General features: G+C 63.7%; 3 protein-coding genes and 1 long non-coding RNA gene across 6 annotated transcripts; 1 reads left to right on the top strand and 3 right to left on the bottom strand.

Annotated features, from left to right (window-relative positions):
• Window positions 1-177: 177 nt before the first annotated feature.
• LOC104355895 (cyclin N-terminal domain-containing protein 1) lies at window positions 178-4378 on the bottom strand. 2 transcript variants are annotated; one of them, XM_032985893.2, is made up of 7 exons: window positions 4025-4378; window positions 3828-3903; window positions 3421-3586; window positions 2749-2911; window positions 2108-2252; window positions 1636-1732; window positions 178-1049 (listed from the first exon to the last, which is right to left on the bottom strand). In XM_032985893.2, exons 1-7 carry the CDS (start codon window positions 4194-4196, stop codon window positions 888-890), a joined length of 981 nt encoding a protein of 326 aa, XP_032841784.2. In that variant the 5' UTR covers window positions 4197-4378; the 3' UTR covers window positions 178-887. The 2 variants fall into 2 exon arrangements, with proteins under 2 accessions (XP_032841784.2, XP_042643137.1); XM_042787203.1 differs by having other exon boundaries at window positions 3421-3626; window positions 4029-4378.
• A 97-nt stretch (window positions 4379-4475) lies between these two features.
• Window positions 4476-5197, top strand: LOC122152837 (cytochrome c oxidase assembly factor 3 homolog, mitochondrial-like). Its single transcript, XM_042787214.1, has 2 exons — window positions 4476-4739; window positions 4816-5197. Exons 1-2 carry the CDS (start codon window positions 4538-4540, stop codon window positions 4926-4928), a joined length of 315 nt encoding a protein of 104 aa, XP_042643148.1. The 5' UTR covers window positions 4476-4537; the 3' UTR covers window positions 4929-5197.
• Window positions 5198-5285: 88 nt separating this feature from the next.
• Window positions 5286-18733, bottom strand: LOC116959945 (serine/threonine-protein kinase WNK4). Of its 2 annotated transcripts, none has more exons than XM_042787187.1 (20): window positions 18177-18733; window positions 12260-12432; window positions 11499-11719; window positions 11252-11409; window positions 10543-10631; window positions 10246-10465; window positions 9839-10169; window positions 9504-9634; window positions 9380-9432; window positions 9126-9267; window positions 8936-9052; window positions 8707-8862; window positions 8373-8430; window positions 8079-8231; window positions 7356-7945; window positions 7037-7133; window positions 6503-6920; window positions 6152-6354; window positions 5949-6046; window positions 5286-5864 (listed from the first exon to the last, which is right to left on the bottom strand). In XM_042787187.1, the coding sequence occupies exons 1-20, from the start codon at window positions 18630-18632 to the stop codon at window positions 5862-5864; spliced, it is 3867 nt and encodes a 1288-aa protein (XP_042643121.1). In that variant the 5' UTR covers window positions 18633-18733; the 3' UTR covers window positions 5286-5861. The 2 variants fall into 2 exon arrangements, with proteins under 2 accessions (XP_042643121.1, XP_042643120.1); XM_042787186.1 differs by having other exon boundaries at window positions 5286-5861.
• A 1956-nt stretch (window positions 18734-20689) lies between these two features.
• Window positions 20690-21686, bottom strand: LOC122152862. Its single transcript, XR_006164834.1, has 2 exons — window positions 21626-21686; window positions 20690-21455 (listed from the first exon to the last, which is right to left on the bottom strand). It is a non-coding gene; the product is annotated as an uncharacterized LOC122152862 (long non-coding RNA).
• Window positions 21687-23495: the final 1809 nt, after the last annotated feature.

The following is a 23495-nucleotide window of genomic DNA, read 5'->3' as shown; positions in this document are numbered from 1 at the left end:
ACTCACAGAAGCCCTGTTTGTTCATTAAAGAGTTAACTACAGCTTGAAATAAAATATTTTCTAAGACATATCAGCACTTCTTTGTGCCACAGAACTTAACAAGGTTTGATACTGTTTAAAATAGTGTTAGCTATGATGATATTGTTTGTAATAGTTCCTGCAGCCTGTTTTTGCAGAGCTGCACTGATTAAGTAACAAAACACTGTTGTATGGGCAGCGTGCTTTCGTCTGGCGTGGGCCAGACCCAGCATGAGCAGCCCCTGGCCCGTACGTGGCCGGGCTGAACAGGCACCTGCTCTTGCAACAACCCCATCGCTTTCAAAACCGGTGGGGTTCTGTGCTTTTCACAACAGCGCCCAACTGTCTGGCTTTATTTGGGTAAGAGCAAACAGGCTCTGAGCACTGGCAGAGAGGAAAACAGGAACAAGCAGGCTGCCTGAGACGGTAATTTTTTAAAAAGCAGGTAGTGGAGAAAGCACAGCCCTGGTTGTAGTGACTGGACTGCTTATAGCAATACAAAGTACCAGGCAGAATACCCTGCACATTAATGCCTTTTCAAAACATGACTTTTAGAGTTTTCTCTTTACTCAAAGGAAACTTAGATTCCTAACTTAGAAGATGTAGCTCTTACCTCTTTCAGCACCAAAAGCTTTATTGTATTTCTGAATGCTACTTTGCTCCTGTGTGCCTCCCTTCTCCACACTAGAGCATTGCCTGAAAGGATGAGCTTTTCTAATTAGCACGTAACATGTGAAATGTTACAGAACACCTGCTGTTCAAAAGTAAAACCAAACTGTGCTGGGTGCCCTGTGCATCACAGATGAACTATCACCAGCAGCGTAACAGTTTGCTACTGATACACTAGTGACTGGCTGTAGAAGATGGTTCTATTTAAGAGGTAGAATTCTGTTCTCTGGAGCTTTTGTTCCACAGTTCCTATAGTGCTGCTTTGGAGTGGTACTGCCAATGATGTGTTTCAGTACTGCGTAAGAAAGTTCTAAGATACTTTGTGAAGTAATACCAGTGATAGAGTTTAAATGCTCCACAACCTTAAAAAAAAAAAAAAAGGTACTTGCTGAAACGAATGTCTCTTAGGCACTGTACAGATACACTTTTTAATCCTCCAAATCTAACGACAATAATAGTGCTCCATGGGTGCACTGCTCAGTATGTTTTTTTATTTGGTTGGGTTTTTGTTTGCTTTCTTGCTTGCTTTGGGTTTTCTGTTGTGTTTTGGTTTTTTTCTTTTTTAATTTAATTGCTTCTACTAAAGAAGAAAAATGAAAAAGCTACTATCTGCAATAGGCTGTTTGTTATAGTATTCAGTAGCAGTTTGGGCAGAAAGTTGTCCCATGGGATTGCTTCTCCACCTATCAACCAAACGATGGCTGTGAAGAAGCTGAAGCGTGAGGATATGCTCACACTAGTGCAAGCACAAGCCTTCCTGCAGAACTGCCTGTGTATCGTCGTAACGCTCTTACAAAAACACACATGCTTCCTGCTTAAAAAACCTGAAAGACATCACCTCCCCCACGCTACTCCCAGTAGACTCTACCTGTCTCCTCGCTGTGCTTAGACATAGAAACAATTCATTTTTTTTTCACGTAGAGCTAATGCATTTAGAATCGACTGTACCTGCTTCCAGTGCTCAGGGTTTAGTACGAACACACTTGTACTGATGATTCCAACAGCCAGGAGCATGAAATCTTCCTTTACTGTCAAAAACTTTGCTCTGCAGAAGTAGAAGTGTCTTCTAGTGTAGAACGATGCTAGCTTTACAGTTCAAAAGGACCTACTTCTGTAATTGCTATACAGCCTATGGACATGTTCGCTTATTCACTCCAAATAAAGCCTGATACTGTTAACTTTAATTGACAGGATTTTTACAATGAAGTTAAAACACTTGCCTAGCTTGCCCCTAAGGCAAATGTGGTGAAGCATAGTGCTTTGAACTGGTCTATTAAGATCAATAAGCAATGCTGAAAGCCCCTAAAATTAAAATCTTAAAACATGCCCCAAAAATGGCATAGTGGGAATTATGCTACTATTTTTTAGCTTTTTTTTTTTGAGAGTTTTAATTTCAATTAACAGTCACATCAGTACTTACACCTGCAGTTTGCTTGGTGTTGAATTTTCGATGGCAATCTTCAACAAAGTGTTGTAGATGGTATCTCTTGTAAGATAGGAGAAGTCTAATAGTTGCATACACATCTGATGTAATGGTTTTGCAGGAAGCAAGCAGCCGTTGTGTCCTAGCACAGAGATCATACACAATCAGCCATACACTTTGAGTCATTAAACTGAATTAGAAAGAAGTGTTAGTTGCTGTAAGCGAGGGATGAAGATTTCTGGTGACAACTGCCCTTTGTTTCTTAATGCCACAGGCCTTCTCATGCCATAGGCTCTTTCAATCTCAGTATAATTTCACTCATTCTGAAATCCAGGTTGTCATGCCTGGGCAAAAAAAAAAGGGTAAGTCATTGTAGAAAATGTGGCCTTACATTAGATTTTGGGGGTTTTAAACACTTCATCTTTTACTGAATGAGTCATGATGACTGCCCAAGAACAATTATCAGGTTTTATTAAGAACTACATACAAAAAATAAAGCCCTGGCCAATCTGAAAAGTTTCATGTGCCTTCACGGTATGCAAAGCTCTGTAACATGAGACATTTTGTTTCAGATCAGTAATAGCTCTATTATGCTTTAAAAAAAATTCTTTACCATTCTCTCTTATTAATACTCTTACCTAAAACCTCTAGAAGCAATTCCACGTAAGCCAAAGGAGTTGACACGTTGATCTGGAAGTGCAGAGTTTTTAGAACTGCAAGCTCCGACTCAAGCAATTCCTGCTTAGTGTAGCAGTACTTTAAGGATTGCAGAAATTTTAAAGCCATGTCACTGTTAACTATCTGAAGAGGAAAAAAGATTATCTTCTAGGCAATAAGGCACATGCTAAGAACAAAGCACTTTCTTGCTTTACTCCTCCCACTGAATTTAAGGAGGAGCCACTGCAGCGATGCTGCCCGCTAACCCAGCTGTCTAACTCGTATTTTGAGCTGGCATCTCAAATCCAGCTCAGACCTCTGCCGCAGGTTTCCTCTACTCCACAAACCTTCCCCAGACAGGTGTGGACCCTCTGCAGCCATACAATTTTCAACAACCACAGGCCGAGTTTTCCCACTGCCTGTACTTTTTTCCCCCAGTATACAGGGAACATTTCCTGACAGGTTGTTACTTGACAAGTGACGATTAACCTGCCCCAAGTGGAAGAGATTTAGGTCTCCGTTACAATATCCTTTGCATTTCATTATCACTACTATTTTTCAAAGAGGATATCTATTTTTTAATGGAGATTAATATGCTGTGTAATTTACTACACTGCTAAATAATGTTATAAGAAAAGGTTTAGCTGGCTTACATTATAGTGTAAGGAAACTTTGCTTGCAAGCTGAACGCACGACACAAGTCGCAGGACAAACGTGTCATATATCTGATTGCTCAGAGAGCTCCAGCTGCTCCCTTGTCCTTGTTCATGGTTCCCTCTGGAGGACTTACAGATTTGTTCTACTTGCTTGATCATAAACCTACAAAACCCACAACTGCTCAGAAAACAGATCTCTTCTGCTAAGAAAAAGGAAGAAAAGCAATTCTCCATGCACTCACAATATACGGATAGCTGTTAATTTGAATTAAATTAGTAAAGTGACAAAGCTCTAGACACACAAAAAGCCATTATTCGTTGTTTGGATGAGCTGTACAGAGCGCGCACAGCGTAACCGCGTGAGAGAAACGAGAGATGCACTAAGCGCTCAGAGCACCCGTTACCTTTCAAGTAACTCCACTGCTTGGTACCTTGCGGAGTGGTCCAAGTGCCATTTTTCAGACAAAAGGAATATAAATTCTGGAAAAACAACAAACAAACAAAACCCCCCCCAACAAATAATTGCGATAGTCGTTCACTTCAGCCAAGTGACGCTCCTCACGGAGCTGTTAACCTCCCTGGGAGGCGGCGGCGGCCTCACCCACGATCCGCGTCTCCTTGAAGAACCCGGCCCGGCCCGGCAGCTCGCTCAGGTGCCGCTCGTTCTCCGTGGCCAGGCGGATCAGCGCGTCCTCGATGATCTCGGGAGCGACCCCGCCGAACACGGGCCCCGAGTCCCGGCCCCGGGACGCTGCCCGCGCCTGGGGCCCCATTCAGCCGCGCGGGCGGTAACCGCCGCACCGGCAGCACGGCGCTGCGCTGCCGCCGGTCCCGCGGAACCCCCCGCGAGCCGCGGAGGCGGCACTGGGCTCCCGCAACCGCCCCCCCCACCGGCGACGGGGCCGGTTCCGCGGGGCCGCAGCCGCGAACCCGGTTCCCGCCGCCACTCCGCGAGGCTCCGCCCCCGAGGCCTTCCCGGTCACGGGACCCCGCCCCACCAATCAGAGCGCGCTCCCGCCACCGCCCCGCTCCCACTGCGCCTGCGCGCGGCGAGCTGATTGGCCCGCCTCCCCGCCGGCCGCGACGTAGCTCCGCGCCGTGCGGAACAGGGAAGATGGCGGCGGCGCGGGGCCCGGGCGGCGAGGCGCCCTTCGCGCGGCGCATCGACCCGGGGCGGGAGCCGGGGCTGAGCCCCGAGCAGCGGCTGCTCATGGCGCGGGTGGAGCGCGCCCAGCGCCACCGCGCGCTGCAACGGCGGCTCCGCGGCCGCAACGCGCTGCTGGCGCTCGGCATCGGCGCGGCGGTGGTCGGGATCTGTATCCTGCGGGGGCCGGGCCGGGGGGGCCGCGCCGGGCGGGCCGCGCCGCTGCTTTCCTTAACCCGCCGGCACAGACGGCTACACCTTCTACTCGGTGTCGCAGGAGCGGTTCCTGGACGAGCTGGAGCAAGAGGCGGAGGCGGCGCGGGAACGGGCGCGGGAGCGGGCCGCTGGCGCGGCGAGCTGAGCGCGGAGGGCCCCGCCCGGCCCCGGCGAGCCCCGTGAGTCAGCCGCGGCCCCCGCGGGGCTGGACGGGCCGCCGGCACCGGGGGATCGCCGGGGCACGGGCTGGGTGGGCTCCCCGGGCGCAGAGCTCCCTCCTTACAGCAGCGCCCTCGCTCCCCACAATAAACGCCCCGTCCGGAGGCTGCGGCAGCGCCCGGTGTTCGAGCAGCGGGCGGCCGGCGCCCAGCTCGGGGTCCTGCCCAGGTGTCGGCCGGGATGGGGCAATTCGCATTCTGCCTTTTATCGTCTGGCGCAGTTTGTGCTCTTGCCAAGGGCAGCGTCCACGAGTCCCGCCAAACAAGACACAGACAGACCCCACTTGTATTTAATTCGTATTTATGAAAACACTTTCCGGACGTCGGTTCGTAGGGAAACACGCTGCGGCCACTCCCCGTGCTGCAGCTCCGTCACCCGGCGGGAGCTTCGTCCCACCCCGCAGCCGGCTCGGCTGTGCAGGACGAGATGGGGCAGCCCCGGGGCGTGGGGCTGGGGGTGGGGTGAGGGGGACGCGGTTTGGGGGGGCGGGGGGGGGGGGGTGTTCTGCTCGGGGCAAGGCACCGGTGGGGACTGGTTCTGCCAGCACGGGTCCAGCTCGGGGTAAAGCTGTGAAGGATGGTGGCACCTCGCCTGCATCCTGCCACTGGGGCTGGGCTTGAGCAAAGGGGCTGGGAACGGCGGGGAGGGGTTGTGGGGCACAAGGAGGTGGGAGGAGAAGCGTGGGCCAGGCCTGCCTTCCTCTGATACAGAGGTACCCTGCTGGGGGTGGGTGGGTGGGGGGGCCGGGCTGCCCCCAGGGCCAGCGCTGTCCTCCCGGGAGGTGCAGGGGCTCTCGCCCACCCCCAGGGCAGCAGGCACTTGGTTGAGGTAGTTCCTGAAGTCACTCCTGGCCAGCTGGCTACTGGGGAGAGAAGTAGTGGTGAGCTGGGGCCGGCTGGGAGTTCCACAGGGCCCCCAGCAGCGGGACCAGCCCCCCACCCCTTACCATCCGGGCCAGGTCCTCGGCGAAGGTCACACCCTTGCTCAGCCGCTGCTCCTGCGAGCCGGTGCTGCTGCCGCTCAGCGAGTTGCGGCGCATGATGCCTGCCGGGACAGAGCGGCCCTGAGCGGGGGCGCCGGTGGGGCCCCGACAACCCGTGGGCCCAGGGTCGGTGTCCCACAGCCCCCCCAGCCCGCGGGGGCTGGTACCTGGGGGCTGCGCCAGCTCCAGGCGCTGGAGGCTGTTGCGGCGGGAGGGGTTGAAACTGCCCTTGGAGAGGCGGCGCTGGCGGCTGGAGAGCACGGCGGCTGGGGAGACGATGCCCAGCGGCGGCTGCTTCCCCATCCGCAGGTACAGCTCCTCAATCTCCTTCTTCTGGGCGCTCTGCAGCAGCTGCACCTCGGCCAGGTGCCTGGGGGGAACCGGGAGGGGCTGAGCCATGCACCGCACCCGGCCGGGCCCTCTGGGGACAGGGCACCGAGACCTGCCCCGGCCCCTGTGCAGCCCCCCCGGGTGCAGCCCAACTGCCCCGCTCCCCCCCATGCTGCAGGGCTGCTCACTTCTGGCGCAGGTTCTGCAGCTCCTCCCAGATCTCCTCGTCCTCGCTCTCGGTATCGTCACTGCTCAGGTAGGACAGGCTGCGGGAGTAGCTCAGCCAGACCTGGCTCAGCACGGCTTGCGGCGCGCTCTCCGCACTCTCCTCCCCGGGGCCCTCCCGGTCGCTCTCCACTGGTGCCGCCGTGCTCTCCTTGGCCAGCGCCTCTCCAGCCTCAGGGTCCTGCTCCGCCGTCTCCAGCGCCGAGTCCGAGTCGCTGCTTGAGCTGCCGCCTGTGTCGGGGGCCGTGGGCAGGGGGGAGCCGCTCGCTGGCGGCTCCGTGTCGCGCTGCTCACCCTCGCTGCTGCCTGGCACTGGGGAGGACGCAGCCGGGTCCTTGGTCGGTGTCACTTGGAACCGGCCCAGGATCTGGGGCTTGGCTTCTGCGGAGGACAGGGGGCAGTTGGTGGGGTTCAGGGCATGTGGGCTGGCAGGGATGGCACGGGGTCCCGGCACAGCCATGGCTGCGTGGCACAGCCATGGCCCTTCCCCACCTCACCTTCGTTGATGGGCGAGAGCCGGGCCTTGGGCGCGCCAGGGGCTGGCGACTCTGAGATGATGAGGGGGTGGCTGGGCTTGGGGGAGCCGGGTGGCACCTGCGGACACCTGAGTGCCATCAGCCACCCCACCCCGGGTCCCCCCACATCTCCTGACCCCCCCCCCCACTGCTGCTCCCATGCCACGGGACCCACTGCCCGCTCAGCCCCTCCCTGTGTCCCAGGGACTCTGTCCCATCCCAGGGCATCATCCACAGCAACAACCCAGCTCCACTGGTGCTGAGCCCCGCCACAGGCAGCCCCCGCCACCTCGACACTCACCGTGCTGCTCTCTGGGCTCCCCGGTGTGGACGTGCTCAGTGATGGCGGGGGGCTCCCCACGGCCCCGCTGCCTGCAGGGCATGGCGGGGACGGTGGTGCCAAGGGAGGGAATGGTGTGGGCCCCCCAGCAGCGGGGTCGGCAGCCCCCCCTGACTGCAGCGTCCCACCGCCGGCCGGGGCTGGCTTGGCCATGCTGGTGGGGTCGGGGTAGACGAAGCGCGGGGGCCCCAGGACGAGGGTCTGCGGCCGTGGCAGCAGCGGGGGGTAGAGGTGCCCACCCGAGCTGGCAATGGAGGAGACGGCGGGCAGCAGCGTGTGGGCCACGCTCATCACCGCCAGGGAGAAGACATTGGCCAGGGACAGGAGTGGGGAAGTGGGGGACCAGGGTGTGCTGGTCACAGGGGGGCTCAGGGGGCTGCTGGGCTCACTGGGGACGGGGGATGTGGGGAGCGGTAGTGGGGACAGGAGGGCTTGGGGCAGGGCTGGTGGGACAGGCCCCCCCGGGGTGCTTGGGGGGGTCTGTGGGAACGCTGGCGATGTCGTCAGCCAGGAGGGAGCCATCGAGACGAGGGGCCAGGTCTGGACAGAGCCTGTGGAGAGGGGAGCATCAGGAGCGGTCCCTAGCACGCCCCGGGCAGCTCAGGGCCTCACAGCAGTGAGCCGCACAGGCTGGGGCCAGCAGCCCCGCTGGGACGGAGGTGCCTGGCCTCGCAGCGCTGGTACCTGCGGGGGAGCCCGGCAGCACTGGCCGCAGCTCACGGGCCGGGGCTGCCGGCGGCTCTGCAGGGCTGGTGAGGTCGTTCTCTGACGGGGAGCTGCTCAGCGACGGCAGGACGGGGGACTGGACCGAGAGGCTGGGACTGGTGCAGCCCAGGTCTGTGGCAGAGGGGTGACAGCCGGCGCTTAGCTGGGGCAGGATGTACTCCACAGGACCCCCGGCCTCGGGCAGGACCGTCACCCACCCTGCCCAGGGCTGGGGTGGGGACGGGAAGGGCCCACACTGGGACAGAGACGTACCGCTGAGTGAGGATGAGGAGGAGATGGAGCGTGAGAGCTCCTGCAGCTGCAGGTCCGCCTGCCAAGGGGGATGCAGCTGAGCCCCCGCTGGCCCCCACCCCAGTCCCACCGCCTGCGGGGACAGGAGCTGGCAGCCCAGGGGGCAGGGGGGCTCCACGACCCGTTGCAGGAGCGGGAGGTGACCTGCAGCTGCAGGCATGGGGCAGCTCCCACGCAGGGCTGGAGCACTCTGCACCCCAGCCCCCTCCCCACGGGGCTCCCCAGGGCCAGGCAGCACCCCCAGCCGTGCTCAGCACCGGCGGCGTCCCCAGCGCTTCCCGGGCCGGGCGCTCACCGGGCTGCCCACGCTGTGCTCGGCCTCAGGGCTCTCGGGCAGCTCAGCGGCGCTGCGCCCATCCTTGCGGAGCAGGGTCTCCACGCGGTGGATGATGTCCCGGATGCGGTGGACGAAGCCGTCCTGCTCCGACTTGAGGATGAACTCATTGTGGAACTGAGGGCGGGGGGGCCGGTCAGCACCCGGCACGGCCAGGCAGGCCCCTGCCCTCACCCCTGCCCGTGCTCACCATGACGGCTGCGATTTCCTCCGGGTTGTCCCCGTCCAGGTCAAACTTGAAGGTCACCATCTTGTTGTTGTAGGTCTGCAGCTGGCACTCCACCACCCGGTCGTTCTTGTCGGAGATCTGTGGGCGGCAGGGTGGGCTCAGCCCAGGGACCACCCACCCACCCACCCAGCCCCCCCCCCCCGGCACTCACGTTGGTGATGCGCAGCCTGGACCGGGCTCTGCGCCGCAGCAGCTTCCCCGCGGCACGCTTGGGCGGCAGCTTGGCGCTCCGCTCGCCGGCCGAGAGCCCCTCGCAACCGTCGCTCATGCCGGATGCCACGTCTGAGGCGTAGCTGCAGGAAGCCCCAGCGCCGGAGCATCAGCACGGCCGTTCCCCAGCGGAGATCCCAGGGGAGCATCAGCACGGCCACGCTCCCCGGCCCCTGCCCGGCCCTGCGGCCTTACCTGTCCACCGGCGAGGAGAAGCCGCTGGCGGGGGGCAGCTGCACCGCGATGCTCTGCGGGGAGAGGATGGCGTGAGCCGGTGCCGCAGCCACCCTGACCCCCAGCCCCACGGGGTCCCACTCACCGTGGGGAAGCAGCGCACGGGGCGGGCGGGTGGTGGGCTGGCGGGGTCCCCCACCGAGAAGCTGCGGTGGGCCAGGTCCGGGGAGTCCAAGAAGCCGGAGGAGCTCAGGTAGCCGTCTGTCTCACAGTCGGCTGCAGAGGAGCGCTTGGGTGAGCACGGCCGGAGTGAGTCCCCTCCCTGGCTTGTGCCCCTGGGAACTGGCTGTGGGGCTGGGTGCACGGCGTGGCTGGAGGTGGGGAGAGACACCCCCCGGCAGGGACCCCCCTCCCCAGGCTGCCCCGCTGTGCCCCCTGCCCCGGTTTGCCCCGCCGTCCCCCCGCCCGGTGCCTACGCACAGGTGGCCGAGGAGTAGCTGGTGTGCCGGTACGCAAAGTGCTGGTGCTGGTCGGCCTCGGGCTCCTCGGGCTCTGGGGGGAAGGTGCTACTGAAGACGGAGTCCCCGGAGCCGGGGGTGGCGGGGGCGGGCGCGGAGGCCCCCGGCGGCAGTGGGGACTTGAGCTCCTCCAGCAGCCGCAGGACGCCGGGCGGCTGCTCCGGCTCTGCAGGCGACAGCACGTCCTGGGCGCGCTTCAGCTTCTCCCGCTTGCGCTTGATGGCGACCACGCGGTCCCGCACCGCCTTGGCCACCAGCTTGTAGTCGGCCTCGCAGACAAAGCCCAGGACCACCTGCACGGGAGGGGGCTCGTCGCGTCGGGGAACAGGAGCCCCGTGGTGCCCAGGGTCCCTCCGTCCCTGCACCCACCATCTCCTGGGCCACCTCCTCCGCCACGTCCTTGTAGAGCTCGAAGAGGAACTCGATGGCGTTGTTGTCCTTGTACTTGCCGTGCAGCTTCTTCGTGTCATCCATGCGCAGCCAGAGCTTGAGCCCAGACTTGATGCCGTCGTCCTCCTCAGCCAGCTCCACGTGCACCCCAGTGTCCTCCTGGAAGAAGGAGTGCTCCAGCAGGTCCTGGATGGTGTACCTGGGGGGAGCACGGCTCAGTGCAGGGCCGGGGGCCGGGGTGGGGCTCTGCCGCCCAGGCCCCCCCTCCCCACCCACCTCTCATTCTTGTCCATACGGATGCAGCCCTCGATGATCTCTTTCAGCTCCGGCACCTTCACCTTGTAGAAGCTGCTGGGCTTCAGGCCCTGGGGGCAACAGGCATCAGTGCCCCGTGTGCCAGACCCCACCACGGTGCCGGGTTCCCAGGGCTCAGGGCTGAACCCAGGCTCTGCGGGGCCACGGTGCTGCCAGACGCTCCCCAGGCAGCCGTGGCCCCACAGCCCCCCATGCCCCCCGGCACAGCACCACCGGCAGCAGGGGACATGTGGGGACAGGGCTCCCAGCCTGGGGCTCCACCGGCCCGGCCGCGGCTCCCGCGGTGGGGCCACACGTGCCTGCACGGGCAGCCGGGGCCAGGACGCCCCGCGGCTCCGGGTTTCCAGCCCAGCAGGCAGGAGCTGGTCGGGACCGGCTGGGGCAGCCAAGCAGACCCACTCCCGTTCCGCCCCATTAACACACTGGCACTGCCTGGCATGGGGCGAGGAACACAGGGTCTGGCCAAGCCGCAGCCCCTCCACCCCCCACAGGCCCCATGCCCCGGCATGGCACCCTCTTACTGCCCGGACTATTTTTAGCTGTTTGCACAACCTGCACGGTGACATGCTTCAGGGAGCAGCGAGGCCCAACAGCTCCGTCTGACCGGCCCCCCAGCCCCCTCGCCCTGGCTCCCAGGCCAGCAGCATCGCCCCAGCCCGGGGCCGCTCACCGAGGTGACCTTGCGGTAGATCTGGGCAGCGTTCTGGCACTCGGAGTAGGGGTACTCCGAGGTGGCCATCTCCAGCATGCACATCCCAAAGGCGTAGACGTCCACTGCCTCATCGTACTTCTCCTCATACATCTCCGGCGCCATGAACTCGGGGGTGCCTGGAGGTGGCAGTGGGGCTCAGCACCCTGGGGGCACCGACGTGGGGCAGCCACGAGCCCAGCCCACCGGGGCCGCGTTGGAACCTCACCTATGACGCTCTTGGCGAAGGAAGCTCGCTTGAGCGTGGCCAGGCCCAGGTCCCCGATCTTGACCGAGCCGGTGGGGCCCGTGATGAAGATGTTGTCGCACTTGAGGTCACGGTGGATGATGGGGGGTGAGCGGGTGTGCAGGAAATGCAGCCCCTTGAGGATCTGCCGGCTCCAGCGCTGCAGCACCTTCAGCTTCATCTCCTTGAACCGCTTCAGATAGCTGTGGGGAGACCCACAGGGCTCAGCCCCCAGCCCCAGCCCCTCCTCCTGCTGCTGCACGAGCCTGTCCGGATACAGGTGCCCACACAGGGCGAGTGGCAAAGAGCATCGTGGAGTCAGGGGCTCCTGGTGCCCTCCCCAGCTGGGCTCTGCAGAGGTGGCAAGAAAACTGGAAGAGCCAAAAGGAAGAGCTGAGCTCCCTGCGCTGCCTGTGCCAACACCCAGCCAGGGCAAGCGGCCAGTGCTGCCGCCCTGCGTGGCACTGGGGTGCCCAGGCCGCACCGTCCCCATGCAGGAGGGTGCCAGTGAAGTTCCTGGGTCGCCAAACATCCAGCAGCAACCCCTGATTTCTGTCTCCAGCTCCTAGCCCTGCCCCGCCATCCACTCACATCCCACCCAAGCCCAACACAGCCTGTCGTCCCCACGCGAACACCCACATCAAGTGCCCAGGCTGGGGGTGCAGGCCCATCCCTCGCCTCCCCGCCACTGGAGGGACCCCGTCCCCTCCCCTGCACACCCCGACCTGGCAGTCCCTGCTCACGTTTTCAGGGTGCCGGATGTCATGAGCTCTGTGACCAGCACGATGCAGATCTGGCCTTTGACGGATGACTTCCAGGAGTCGTAGAAGCGGACGATGTTGGGATGCTGCAGCCCCTTCAGCATCTCCACCTCCTCACTGAACCGCTGCCGCTCCGTCTTCGACAGCTTCCGCATCTGCGGGAGCCGGCGGGGAGGTGAGGGGGGTACATGGGGGGATGCTGCATCTTACAAGAGCCCCTCGCATGCGTGTCCCTATGTCCCTACGTCCGAGGCAGCACGGGCAGCTGTGGCCCCAGCACAGAGCGGGGCCAGCCCTGCTGTCCCCCAGCACAGGGGCTCACGCAGGGCTGGGGCCACCCCAGACCATGGTGTCACCCCTCCTGGCCAGTCCCGCACCCCAGCACCTGCAGTGCTGCTCTGGATGAAGCCGCTCTCCCCTGGTCTGGGGAGGGATGGCCAAAGCCTCCCACGGCAGATGGTGCGTCGAGAAGCCCGTGTGCTTCCCTGCCATGGAAGCTGCCCTGCACTGGGGCTGCCTGGCCCCACTCCTGTTGCTCTTAGCCCCCAGCCAGCGCCCACCACCCCACCACAGGATGGGGAGCCCCAGCCTGCAGTCACCCAGCCCAGGACATGCAGGGACTCTGCAGCAGACCCGATGGCCGCAGCCCCCCCGCCCCCCACCAGGACAGCACCGGCTCCCAGCACCGGGCACCAGCATGGCAGGGTGCCGGGCCAGCCTCAATGAGGCCTTTGTTGGGGAAAGCAGTCAGGGGAGGCTCCAGCCCAGGTTTTTCCATGTTCCTACTGCTCGAGTTAATTAAAGTGGAAATCGAAGCCGAGCGCTGACACGGGCACTGAGCGGAGCTGGGGCCGAGGCCAGCGGGGAGGACACAGACCCCTCATCCTGGAGGGACAGAGCCCCAGAGCGTGGGGGGGGGAGGCGGCCGGGTAAGACCCCAAAGGAGCCGGGTGCTGCCCCGAGCCCGCGCAGGAGCCGGAGAGGAGCGGGGACGCCTCCGCCACAGCCCGCAATGTCGAAGGGCTCAGCCGCCGCCGAGCCTGGGGCCCCCCAGCCAGGACCCCCATCCAGCCCACGCTCGCGGGGCCGAGGAAACCCGAGCTGCCGCGGGCGGCCACCGCGCTCCCACCACCGGGCACTGCCGGAGCCGTGCTCGGCTCCTTGGCCAGCGGCCGCCAACCAGCAGCCCAGGCAGTTTCGTAATATTTTCATTGCATCACAGCCGGCCCCTCGGCCAGGCTGGAGCCGCTCCATAATCCCCTCTGCTTTTAACACACGCTCAGGGACCCGGCTCAGCCCAGATGAGAACCTGAGCCCGGCTGCAGCGGGATGAATGGGACCTTTCATACTGGAGAGGAAAACAGCAACCAAAGCCCCTGCGTGGCACGGCGGCACACCAGCTGCCCTGCCCAGCGCCACGGCCACCCCCAGACCCCCTGGCCCCCCACTCCCCACTGAGGAGCCTGGAGGCTTCACTGCACCCCCCGCAAACCTGCAAGGGCATGGGGGAAGCCAACATGGGCTGCAAACAGCGTCAGGGAGGGAGTCACAGGCAGACACAGCCCTCCCAGATCAGCCAGAGGGGACCTCGCTTGAAGCAGTCATGCTGGCGCAGCCCCTGCTGTGCCACCCCCAGCCCCAAGCAGAACCCCCGGCACGAGGCCACATCCCCCAGGGTACCAAGCTTGTCCCCCCACGCCTGTGCCAGGACTGCTGGGCTTGCCCAGCACCATTCCTCCCGCAGCCAGTCCCATGGCTGAGCACCCCAACACTCTCCCCACCGAGTGCTGGCAGTGGGGAGCAGAGCCCAGCCTGGCCAGTGAGGAGCTGCTCATCCAGGGACTGGGCAGCGGGGAGGGCCCCGCAGGCTGAGATGCCAGCAGAGCCCGAGCGGCACGCAGGGACAGCGTGTCCTTCCCTGGCAGCACCTCGCGCCGGGCAGAGCGGGGCCGGCGGCGCGGGGCCGGGCGATGAGCTGGCTGGCGGGGGTCCAGCCCCATCCCATCAGCCAGGAGCTGGCTGCCGGGGAGCCCGGCACGGCCAGCGGCGGGAGCCAAGGCCAGCACGGGAGGAGGGAGGGCCAGGCACGGGGGCCGGGGATGGCTCTCGCCTCTGTGGCAGGAGGCTCTCCCCAGCACACGGAGGTGCCGGTGCTCGGCGCAGCGTCCAGAGCCCTGGCAGGGCCCTGTCCCTGTGATGCCGCGGGCAGGGGGTCCTGGCAGCCTGCAAAAGCCCCATGTGCGGGGCTGAGAGTCGCGCCCAGAAAAGGGGGTCGCTCGCGCACTGGAGGGACGTTCACAGCAACACCGTGACCAGGCACGGAGTGGGTGCTAGAGACCAGCCAGTACCCACAGCAGCAGGGAGGTCCTGAGCCCCCCGGCCCCCCAGCCCAGGGGTCGGCACTACAGCAGCAGCGGGTGCCCGCACCCCACTGCCCATCCCCACGGGTCTGCCCCCCACCACGTGGCAAGCGGTGACCTCCTGCACGCTCGCACGAGCACGCACACACTCATGTTCCCAAGTCCACAGGACCCCCCATCCAGAAAATCCCCCCGGTCTCCTCAGTTCGTCTCCTGGACAGACAGCTGAGTCCCAGGTGCTGCCCCAAGGCCTCGCCAGGCTCAGTCGCAGCACGATTCCCCACCACAGTGCAGGCAGGACGGGCCGGGCCTCTGAGGGACAGGATCTTGCAAAGATGCAGGAATTTAGGAAGAAATCCCCTGGGCCGAGGTTACCTGCCCAACCTGGGCACAGGGGCTGGGGGAGGCACGGCAGCAGCCGCTGCCCTGGCTGCTCTCGCCTGCAGGGAGCCCGAGGGGACCCACAGGAAAACCGCTCACAGCCAGGTATTTACAGCTTGATCCCGCTCCGGGCCTCCGGTTTCCTCCCTGCTTCCTCCTTCCCTGCTGCCCGCAGCACCTATCAACAGAAATAGTCCCCAGTCTAAAGCTGGAAAGCACAAACAGGTCACGGAAGGGGCTGCGGAACACAGGCAGGAGGCAAAGACAGACACTGCGTTCAGGACTGGGGGGCAGCGGCACGGGGAAGGGGACGGGCAGGTCCCCAGAGGGGTCCCACGGGAAGGCAGGGGACAGGCAAAAACAGCCTCCAGGTCATCAGGCACCGGGGAGGGAAGGGCAGGGCGAGGATGGCCCAGAGAGCTGGGATTTGGGATCAGGAGCCATCACAGCAGCTGGACAAGGCTCCCTGGACCGGAACAGGTCAGGGCTGAGGTTAGGTATTCATTTAGAATTGAAAGGCAATAAAAGGAGAACTGTGAAAGACACAGGACAAAGCTATTTTTAAAAGGGCAGAACCACAACCATTTTTATTTGCGGTTCCAAATCCCGTATTTGTGTCACAGTGTCTGATTCTTTGCATGATTGCTGAAAACCCCAAACTTTTTAAAGTCTGCTTCTGTGCTTTCAGCCCCTCGTGGGACGTGGATTTTGGGACAAGAGACACTGGATAAAGAGCAGTCAGTGGGCCAGAGCTGAATAGTGGGTGGGGAAGGGTGGGGGCTGGGGCGGAGGAATGGGGGGGCCAGGCTCCAGGGCTGCGTGGGACAGGAGTGGGGCCGGGGCTGCCCACGCCGGCTGGCCCTCCAGGGACTCTCAGCTACAGCCCGGCTGCACTCCGCCAGGAAGGGGGTGCTGGGCAGCGGAGGGGAGCCAGGGCTGCCAGGTCCCGCAGGCACCGTGGGATGCTGACGGGACGGCCCTTGGCAGGAGCTCGGCCTCTCCGCACACATCCCCCACCGGCGTTCCATGGGCCAAGCGAGCGGCTCCCGCAGCTCCAGCCACGCCGGCCCGGCAGGCTCACCGCGTAGGCAGCGGGGCCAGTGCGTGCCCGCTAGACTCGGGGCACTGGAGTGGTTTTGCTTCCCAAGTCCCCTTCCTCTGCCCGGGACGGGGCAGCTTCATCCCACCGGCAGCCACCTTGCAAAACGCCAGAGCTGCCCGCACGCAGCCACAGGAGCACGCTGCCTGCACCGCTGCCTGCACCGCTGCCTGCACCGCTGCCAGACCTGTGCCAAAGAGCCCCGTGTGCACACGCAGCCCCTGGCCTGGGCTGCGGGACGGGCACTGGGGGCCACATCCAGCCCCAGCAGACACACAGGAGCTGCTGTGACCCAGCAAGGCTGGGGCCTGGGGCCCTGCAGGGCAGCGCATCCTGGCTACGGGGATGAGCAGGAGGGCAGGGAGGGAGCCGTGCTGCCAGCCCTGCTACACGCACCGGGAGCCAGCGCAGGGGAGCTGCGGCATGTCTGCAACGAGGGGCTGAGACCCACAGGGAGGGATGCGGAGCCAGCTGGGTGGGAAGTGCCGGGCAGGGCTGACTCATCCAGAGAAGGTCCTGGGCTCGCAGAGGAGAGCCCTCCCCTGCCAGCAGCAGGCTGGCGCTTCCCCCACTGCCCGAAGGGATGCGGGACAAAAAGGGAGCTCAGGAGCATTGGGACAGAGCCGCCCGCCCGAGGGAGGGGGCCGGCTGAAGCAATTGTGCAACCCATGAAGGCAGGCGGAGGCCCCAGACCTCACCTTCCTCGCTCAGAGGCCACAGTCAGCTCCTCCAGAAATCACCCACCGCTATCTCAGGATCTCTTCTTGCACTACTGGGCTGCAACCACCCCAAGGACCCAGCCCGGGCAGCCACCCACAGCTGCACCAAGGCTTTAGGAACAAGACAACAAACTCGCAAGACACGTTTTTCTGTGTAAACAAGGACTTGGACCTTCCAGCAGCCACCCCAGGGTCAGGAGCCTGTTGGGAGACTTTGGACTTCACCAAAGCCCCTCCCCAGGGGCTCCAAGGAAAAGAGGGAGACCCGTGGCATGGCTCCCCCTGAGCACCTCCATGGGCAGGATCAGGCCCATCAAAAGCAACGAGCGGGAGACAGTGTTGTGGAGCCAACACCTTCACCACTGCCCTCAGCGACCTGCTGTTAGCATCCCACTGCCAGGCTGCAGAGACCTGCTCACAGACCACAGGTCTGGGTGCTCCCAGCTGGGAGCCCCTGGCAGCATCGCAGGAACGACGCGCAGGTGCCCACGCACTCTGCTTCAGCCAAGGACAAGCAGCCCGAGCGCACCAAGGTCGCACCGCACTCTGGTCCCGACTGACGCCCGGCCCCAGGCTCGCTGCGGGCACGTGCCCCAGAGCACGCCGAGGGCTATCGCAGCAAACCTCGGAGCCAGCTCCAGCGCTGGCACAGGCACGTGCGCGGAGGCCGGCGCAGGAGGGAGCAGCCCTGCCCTTGCTGCCCTTCCAGAGGGGAAGCTGCAAGCTGGCGGGCACTGAAAAAGCAGCGAGGCGCTCAGGACCAGCAGCTGGTCCCGGATCCACTTGTAGACCCCCAGAACAGGGCCTGGTGCCGGGAGCGCGGGGACCCTGGCGTGTTCCATAGCACGGGCAGCGGGAAGGCAAATGGAAAACAGCACGTGATGGGCAGGAGGGCCGGGAGCAGCAGTGTTGAGCGGGAAGCCTGGGCCCAGGCCAAGAGCTCCGTGCAGCGCCGAGGCACCGGCGGTGATGGGCGCAGTGCAGGGCAGAGAGGGGAGCCCGAGCCCGGGTGCCGGCGGCCTGCCCTGCCGCTGCAGAAGGGCACCGACAGCCTGGCAGGAATGGGGGATCTCGGGTCCCTGCACTCTCCGGGACCGGCTCCAGCCCAGGGGAGACGTCCCACACGACAGCCCCGGGCAGGGGGTGGCGAGCAGGGGGGCTCGGGGCCGGGCGGCGGGGAGGGGGCTGCCCACACCAGGGAAACTGGAGGGAGAAGAGAAACTGTACCCCTGCCGACACCCCCTCCCCGGGGTGGGGGGCTGCGGGAACAGGCAGGCTGCGGGCAGGACGCGGGCAGCCGCCTCCCACCCCCGGCAGCGCGGCCCCGCGGGCGGCCGTACCTGCAGCTCGCACCAGGCCACCTCCACGGTGGTCTCCGTGTCCAGCCCCTTGTAGACGGTCTTGAAGGAGCCGCGGCCGATCTCGATGTCGAACTTGAGGAACCGGCCGTCGGGGGAGGTGGCGACCGCGCGCGTCTCCACCTCCTCGCTCTCCGTCTCCTCCGGCTCCCGGCGCCCCGCGGCGCCCGACGGCGGCGGGGACCCCCCGCGCCCCCCGCCCGGCGCCGGGTACCCCAGCAGCTCCAGCTCGGCCGAGCTCCGTCGGTTGAAGCGGGAGGAGGCGCGGCGGGAGTCGCGCCCCGAGGGCCGCCGGCCGCGGCTGCGGTGCGGGGCCCGCCCGGGGAGCCCCGGCCCCGGCCCCGGCTCCGGCTCCGGCTCGGACGCGGAGCCGCCGCCCGCCCGCTCCGCCTCGGGCTGGGACATGGCCCCGGCGGCGGGGGGCTCGGCCGGCAGCATCGGCCCAGCCCGGCCCGGGGCGGCCGCTCCCGCGCAGCTTCGCACCCGGTGCCGCCGCGGCCCCGCAGCCAGAAGCGACCGCCGAGCCCCGGCCCGGGCACCGGCACCGGCACCGGCCCCGCCCGGCGGCCCCGCCCCCGCCCCGCCCGGGCCCGCCCCCGCGCGGCCGCCGCCCCCCGCCTGCGCTGCGCCACCGGCCCCGCCACCGGGCACCGGGCACCAGCCCCTCCGCTGGCCGCCGGCCCTGCCCCCGGCCCCCGACCCCACCACCGGCTACCGGGCACCGGGCACCGGCCCCGACCCCACCACCGGCCCCGCCACCGGGCACCGGGCACCAGCTACCGGGCACCAGCCACCAGCCCCCGGCCCCGACCCCACCACCGGCCCCGCCACCGGCTACCAGGCACCAGCTACCGGGCACCGGCCCCGCGCCGGGACGGGCGCCCAGCGCTGCGGTTGCGGGCACCGGCACCGCGCACGGCCTCGGCCCTGCTCGCCGGGGCGGGGGGCGGGGGGCATTCCCCCCCCCGCCCCCCGTTCTCCCCGCTCGGCCCTGACCGGGGGGGACTCTGTCCGGCTCCCATCCCGAGCGCCCCCGCCGTGGCGCTGACCCGGGGGCTCCGAGCCCTCCCGTCCCCGCCGGGCAGCCCCTTCCCCGGCCCAGAGGGGCTCGGCGTGCGGGGGTGCTGTAACCGAAGCCCCGGCTGGGTGACGCAGCCAAAGTCGTGCCACGGGAAAGCTCCTGATTGAGACATTTCCTCGGAGCTTCTGCCTCGGGGTCCCAGAGCCGCGTGTCCCGGAGAAGCCCCGTCCCGCTCCCCAGCTGCGGGGTCAGCCTCACGCTGACAGCACTGTCCCTGGCAGCCACTCCTCTCGGGGTTTACTTCGGTCTGAAATCCTGAAATTAGGGTCATGCAAATAGGAAGATACAACCGTGTGTGTCAGCCCTGTGTGAGCCAAAGGCCCGAACAAGAGCTTGTTGTCTCCCCAGGTTAAACCAGGAGGTTGTTCTACTCAGTGAAGTTGTTTACACAAAACACAAAGCAATTGAGGCTGGCGCTAATTTATTTTCCCTAAGGTCAGATTGTTTCTACTCAACGATACCGGAAACATTAAGGAGAGGATCCACACGGGAGCACAGCCACGTCCCCCCCCAACGCTGACCCAGCACACGCAGGGTGACCCCGAGCAATCTGGGATGGCCGGATCCTCAGCAGAGCTACAGACCCCCTGTCCGGCGGGAGGAGGGAGAAGCACTTAATGAAATGCTGCTCCTACAGAAGCCCTGGCTAGGCTGAGCGTCACGGTGCTGATCTCCCGCACAGGCAGGCCCTGCTCCCCCCACACGACCCTGCGTGTCCAGCCCTGCTCTCCGGGTACCACCTCCCCAGGAGCATCTTCCTGCCGCTCGCATGCAGCACGGGCCGGGGAGCAGAGAGCAGCAGCCGCATCCTCACGCAGCCCCGCGCTCCCCCGAGTGCACAGGGGGCACAGTCCTGGGGGAACAACCACTGGCTAAAGGACACGTGTCCAGTGCTGGCCCCCCCCCGGGTCCTGCCTGCAGGAGAGGCAGCCCCTCGCCCAGAGCACTGGCGTCTGTATCTGCCAGAGACAAAAGGCTGGGACAGATGGGCCGGCTGGTGTGGCAGACTCGTGTTGTAAGGTGCGGCATGGTTTGACCCGGCTCTTCCAAACAGCTGCTTTGTTTGGATGAACCCTGGCCCAGACCTGTCCGGAGCCTGCCTGCTTCTCACCAGATCCACTACCAGAAAGGGGTGCACCCCTGGTCCCCTCACAGCTGCCTCTGACGCTGCATCTCTCAGGCTTTCCCACTCCTGTTGAACTCTCTTCTCCAGCACCTCACAGGCTGCACAAAGTAAGGAGCCTTCCCAGGAGCTGGGCAATCACTGTCCCAGCCCGGGAGGGCAGGAGGAGATGGGCAAAGAGCCGTCTGTCCTCCAGGCCCCTGCAGCCTCTGCCTCTCCTCTGGAACCTGCCACAGGACACAAGGCTGCAGCTTTTACTCATGCAACATATGCCAGGTTTAAAAAACTCCCTGCTTAAAAAGTGGTTGCTTTTATTTTTATCCTGTGTTGACTACAGCTTCCAGCAGAGGTGGAGATTTCAGGCTTTCCCAGCTGAAAACCCTCAGTCTGATCCGCAGGACGGGCAGTGCCGTGTCTTGTTCTGCAGCTGCCGGAACAGAGGCAGATCCGGCAGCTCCGGCAGCGGTGGGGGCTGCGGAGGATCAATCCCAGCACCGGCCAGCGCATGCTGATGGCTTCCTAAATTAAACAGGACAACAGATCCGTCCTCAGAGGGAAAGGGTGCTGGGTGGGGTGGGAGCTCCCCCCGCCCCAGGACAGGCTGGCTCGGCTGTCCCCAGCCTGGGAAGCCCAACGAGAGAAAACCACTCCCGGCTCCTCACTCTCTCCGCACAGGACGGACCCAGCTTGTCCACGAAGGGGGCCCGAGGGCAGCCAGCCCCGAGTTGGGCAGGGAGAACGAACCCGCAGAGCTCCGAGCAGCAGCGGGGCTCCCGGCCACAGCCAAAACGCTGCCCAAGCCCCTGCGGGCCGGCTCGGCGGCCGCCGCCACCCAGGGTCCCTGCCAGGGGCCCCACTCTGCCCAGGCACGGGGACATGGCCCGGGCTGGCATGGAGCCCCAGCTCTTCAGCGAGAGACGCGGAGCCAGGCAGGGATCTCGGCTTGGTCCCTGGTAGGCTCATGTCCCCTTATCAAGTGTTTTCATCGTGAAACGAGATGCCTCAGAAGATCCCAGAGGAGCAAAGGAGTGTCCCGGTCCTGGTCCTGGTGAGGCCCCTGCAGATGGGAGAGGAAATTAGGGGTGAGGTTGGCTCAGGCTGCTGCCCTGCCACATACCCCTAGTAAACGGGCTCAGAAGTTCCCTGACTGCCCCCCCAGACGCCTCCCCACCCCACAAGCTTGGCAGGGGGAGGCAGCTCGGGCAGGGGTATGTGTCCCTTCCCGACCTGGGCTGGGGCACCAAGCTGGAGCCAGCTTGGCCCAAAATCAGACGTTCCTACTCCACAATCAGCCACCCATGGCAGCGCTCCGATGGTGCCCGCAGCTCCCCGACCGTTATCAGGGTGACATTTCTGGGCTGCGAGTGCCAGCGCCAGCCCTCTGCTTTGAGGAACCGCTGCAATCAGGCAACGTAACCCATTTCTCACTTGCATTTGGCTGCCAGGAAGAGAACAGGGGACTGTGTAATCACTCTCCTCAGGATTAGATCATTAATCAAAGCCCTGCTCGGCTCCTTGCTCCAGCAAGCCCTGCCAGGAATTGTCTGTTCTGATCCTGGAGCTTGGGGCAGGATCATGGAGGGGCCGGGGCCAGGTCCAAATGCAGGCGCCCCCCGCAGATGGGGGCTGCACAGCTTGGGCTGTGAGGCACGGGGAGCCCGTCCCGGGAAGGGTCAGAGTGGAGGAGGGCTCCGCAGCGACCCAGGGCTTGTTTCATGGTTGGCTTCAGCACCCTGTGCCCGCAGGAGCTCCCAGCCTCCTCCTGCCCTAACACACAAGAGTTCAGGTCAGAGGAGATGTCACCCAAACCTCAGTCGTGGCTTTAACCCCAGACAGATAACTTTGGAGGATTTCCTTAGCCCAGAGTTCCAGATGTAACCCACCTGCAAGTTTATCCCAGCATATAAATTTATCAAACTGAAACAACTCTTGTTCCTAACTAGCCACGTTAAATAAAAACCCTCTTGGTGTTTTTCCTTCCCTGACGAGCGGGACCTGAGTGTGCACAGCCTGATAGCACCTTATCTCAGCACCAAGCCCCCAAGCTCTGCCTCGCCCCGGCCAGCGAGCCCTAATCACCGTGGCCAGATGTGGCAACGGCCTCAGAGTGGCCACGGGCCCAAGGCAGGGGGCCTGTGCCAGCCCTCCCCCCCCAAAACACCACTTTCCCCAGCGAGACCCTCCACAGGGACAGGCCTGAACGCGCCTCTGGGTGCTGGAGCCCCAACCCTGCCCATCCTGGTGCGTCTGGGAGTGCAGAGAGGTTTGGGTTTGGTTTTTAAACACTCTGATGCCAACCCCCCCGTGAGGAGGGGTCGGCCGTGGTGCAGTGCCGGGCAATACAGCGCGGGCAGAGAAGCAGCAGGCGAGGGAGCTGCCCGGCCGGGTCTCACCATGCTCCTGCACAAACACGGGCTGCCCCTGCCCTCCGCTCTGCCCCGGGAGTGCCGGGACCAGACACCACTGCTCCTGTGCACGGGAATGGCACAGTTGGTGGCTGCCGTGCTCTCTCCCCACGAGCAGTCTAATTACGTCTCCTCCAACTCTACCCAGCGCCCGAGGGCTTCCACACCAGAGCAGCCTCACAGCATCTCTGCCCTGGCTCTGGTGTCCCAATCCCACGATTACATCATCAAACGCTATGAAGGGCTGAATAAAGAGAAGGAAGCCAGTTTCAGAGGACAATTAAAAGGTTCTGGTTTACCTGCCCACAGGAGCTTTCATCATCACGAGCTACAAACTGCCACCGTCCCTCACAGAGAGAACAGCCAGGGAGCATCTGCCCCCTCCAGGGCGGCAGCACCAGCCGGCAGCGGCTCTTCCAGCCCCGTCCCGTGGCCCGGGCAATCGCCGGCAGACAGCAGCGGCCGTGAGCACCTCGCTGCTGCGGCACTGCCGTGGTGCCTGGCACAGGGAGTCAGTCCCACAAGGACCTCACAGGCACGGCTGGATGCGACCTTTTGTAACCGGCCGAGAGGGTGCGGAAAAAGAATTTTACACCATGTCCATTCTGAAGGGGGAACATACTCTTCCTCCTCCTCTCACTAAGTAAGCAACTAAATAGGAAGCTGAAAAAGAGCAGTGAATCACTGCCAGG

Source organism: Tyto alba, unplaced genomic scaffold (genome assembly GCF_018691265.1).
Source record: "Tyto alba isolate M040663 unplaced genomic scaffold, T.alba_DEE_v4.0 Super-Scaffold_12, whole genome shotgun sequence".
NCBI lineage: Eukaryota > Metazoa > Chordata > Aves > Strigiformes > Tytonidae > Tyto > Tyto alba.
This window is presented reverse-complemented; position numbering and strand designations above follow the sequence as displayed.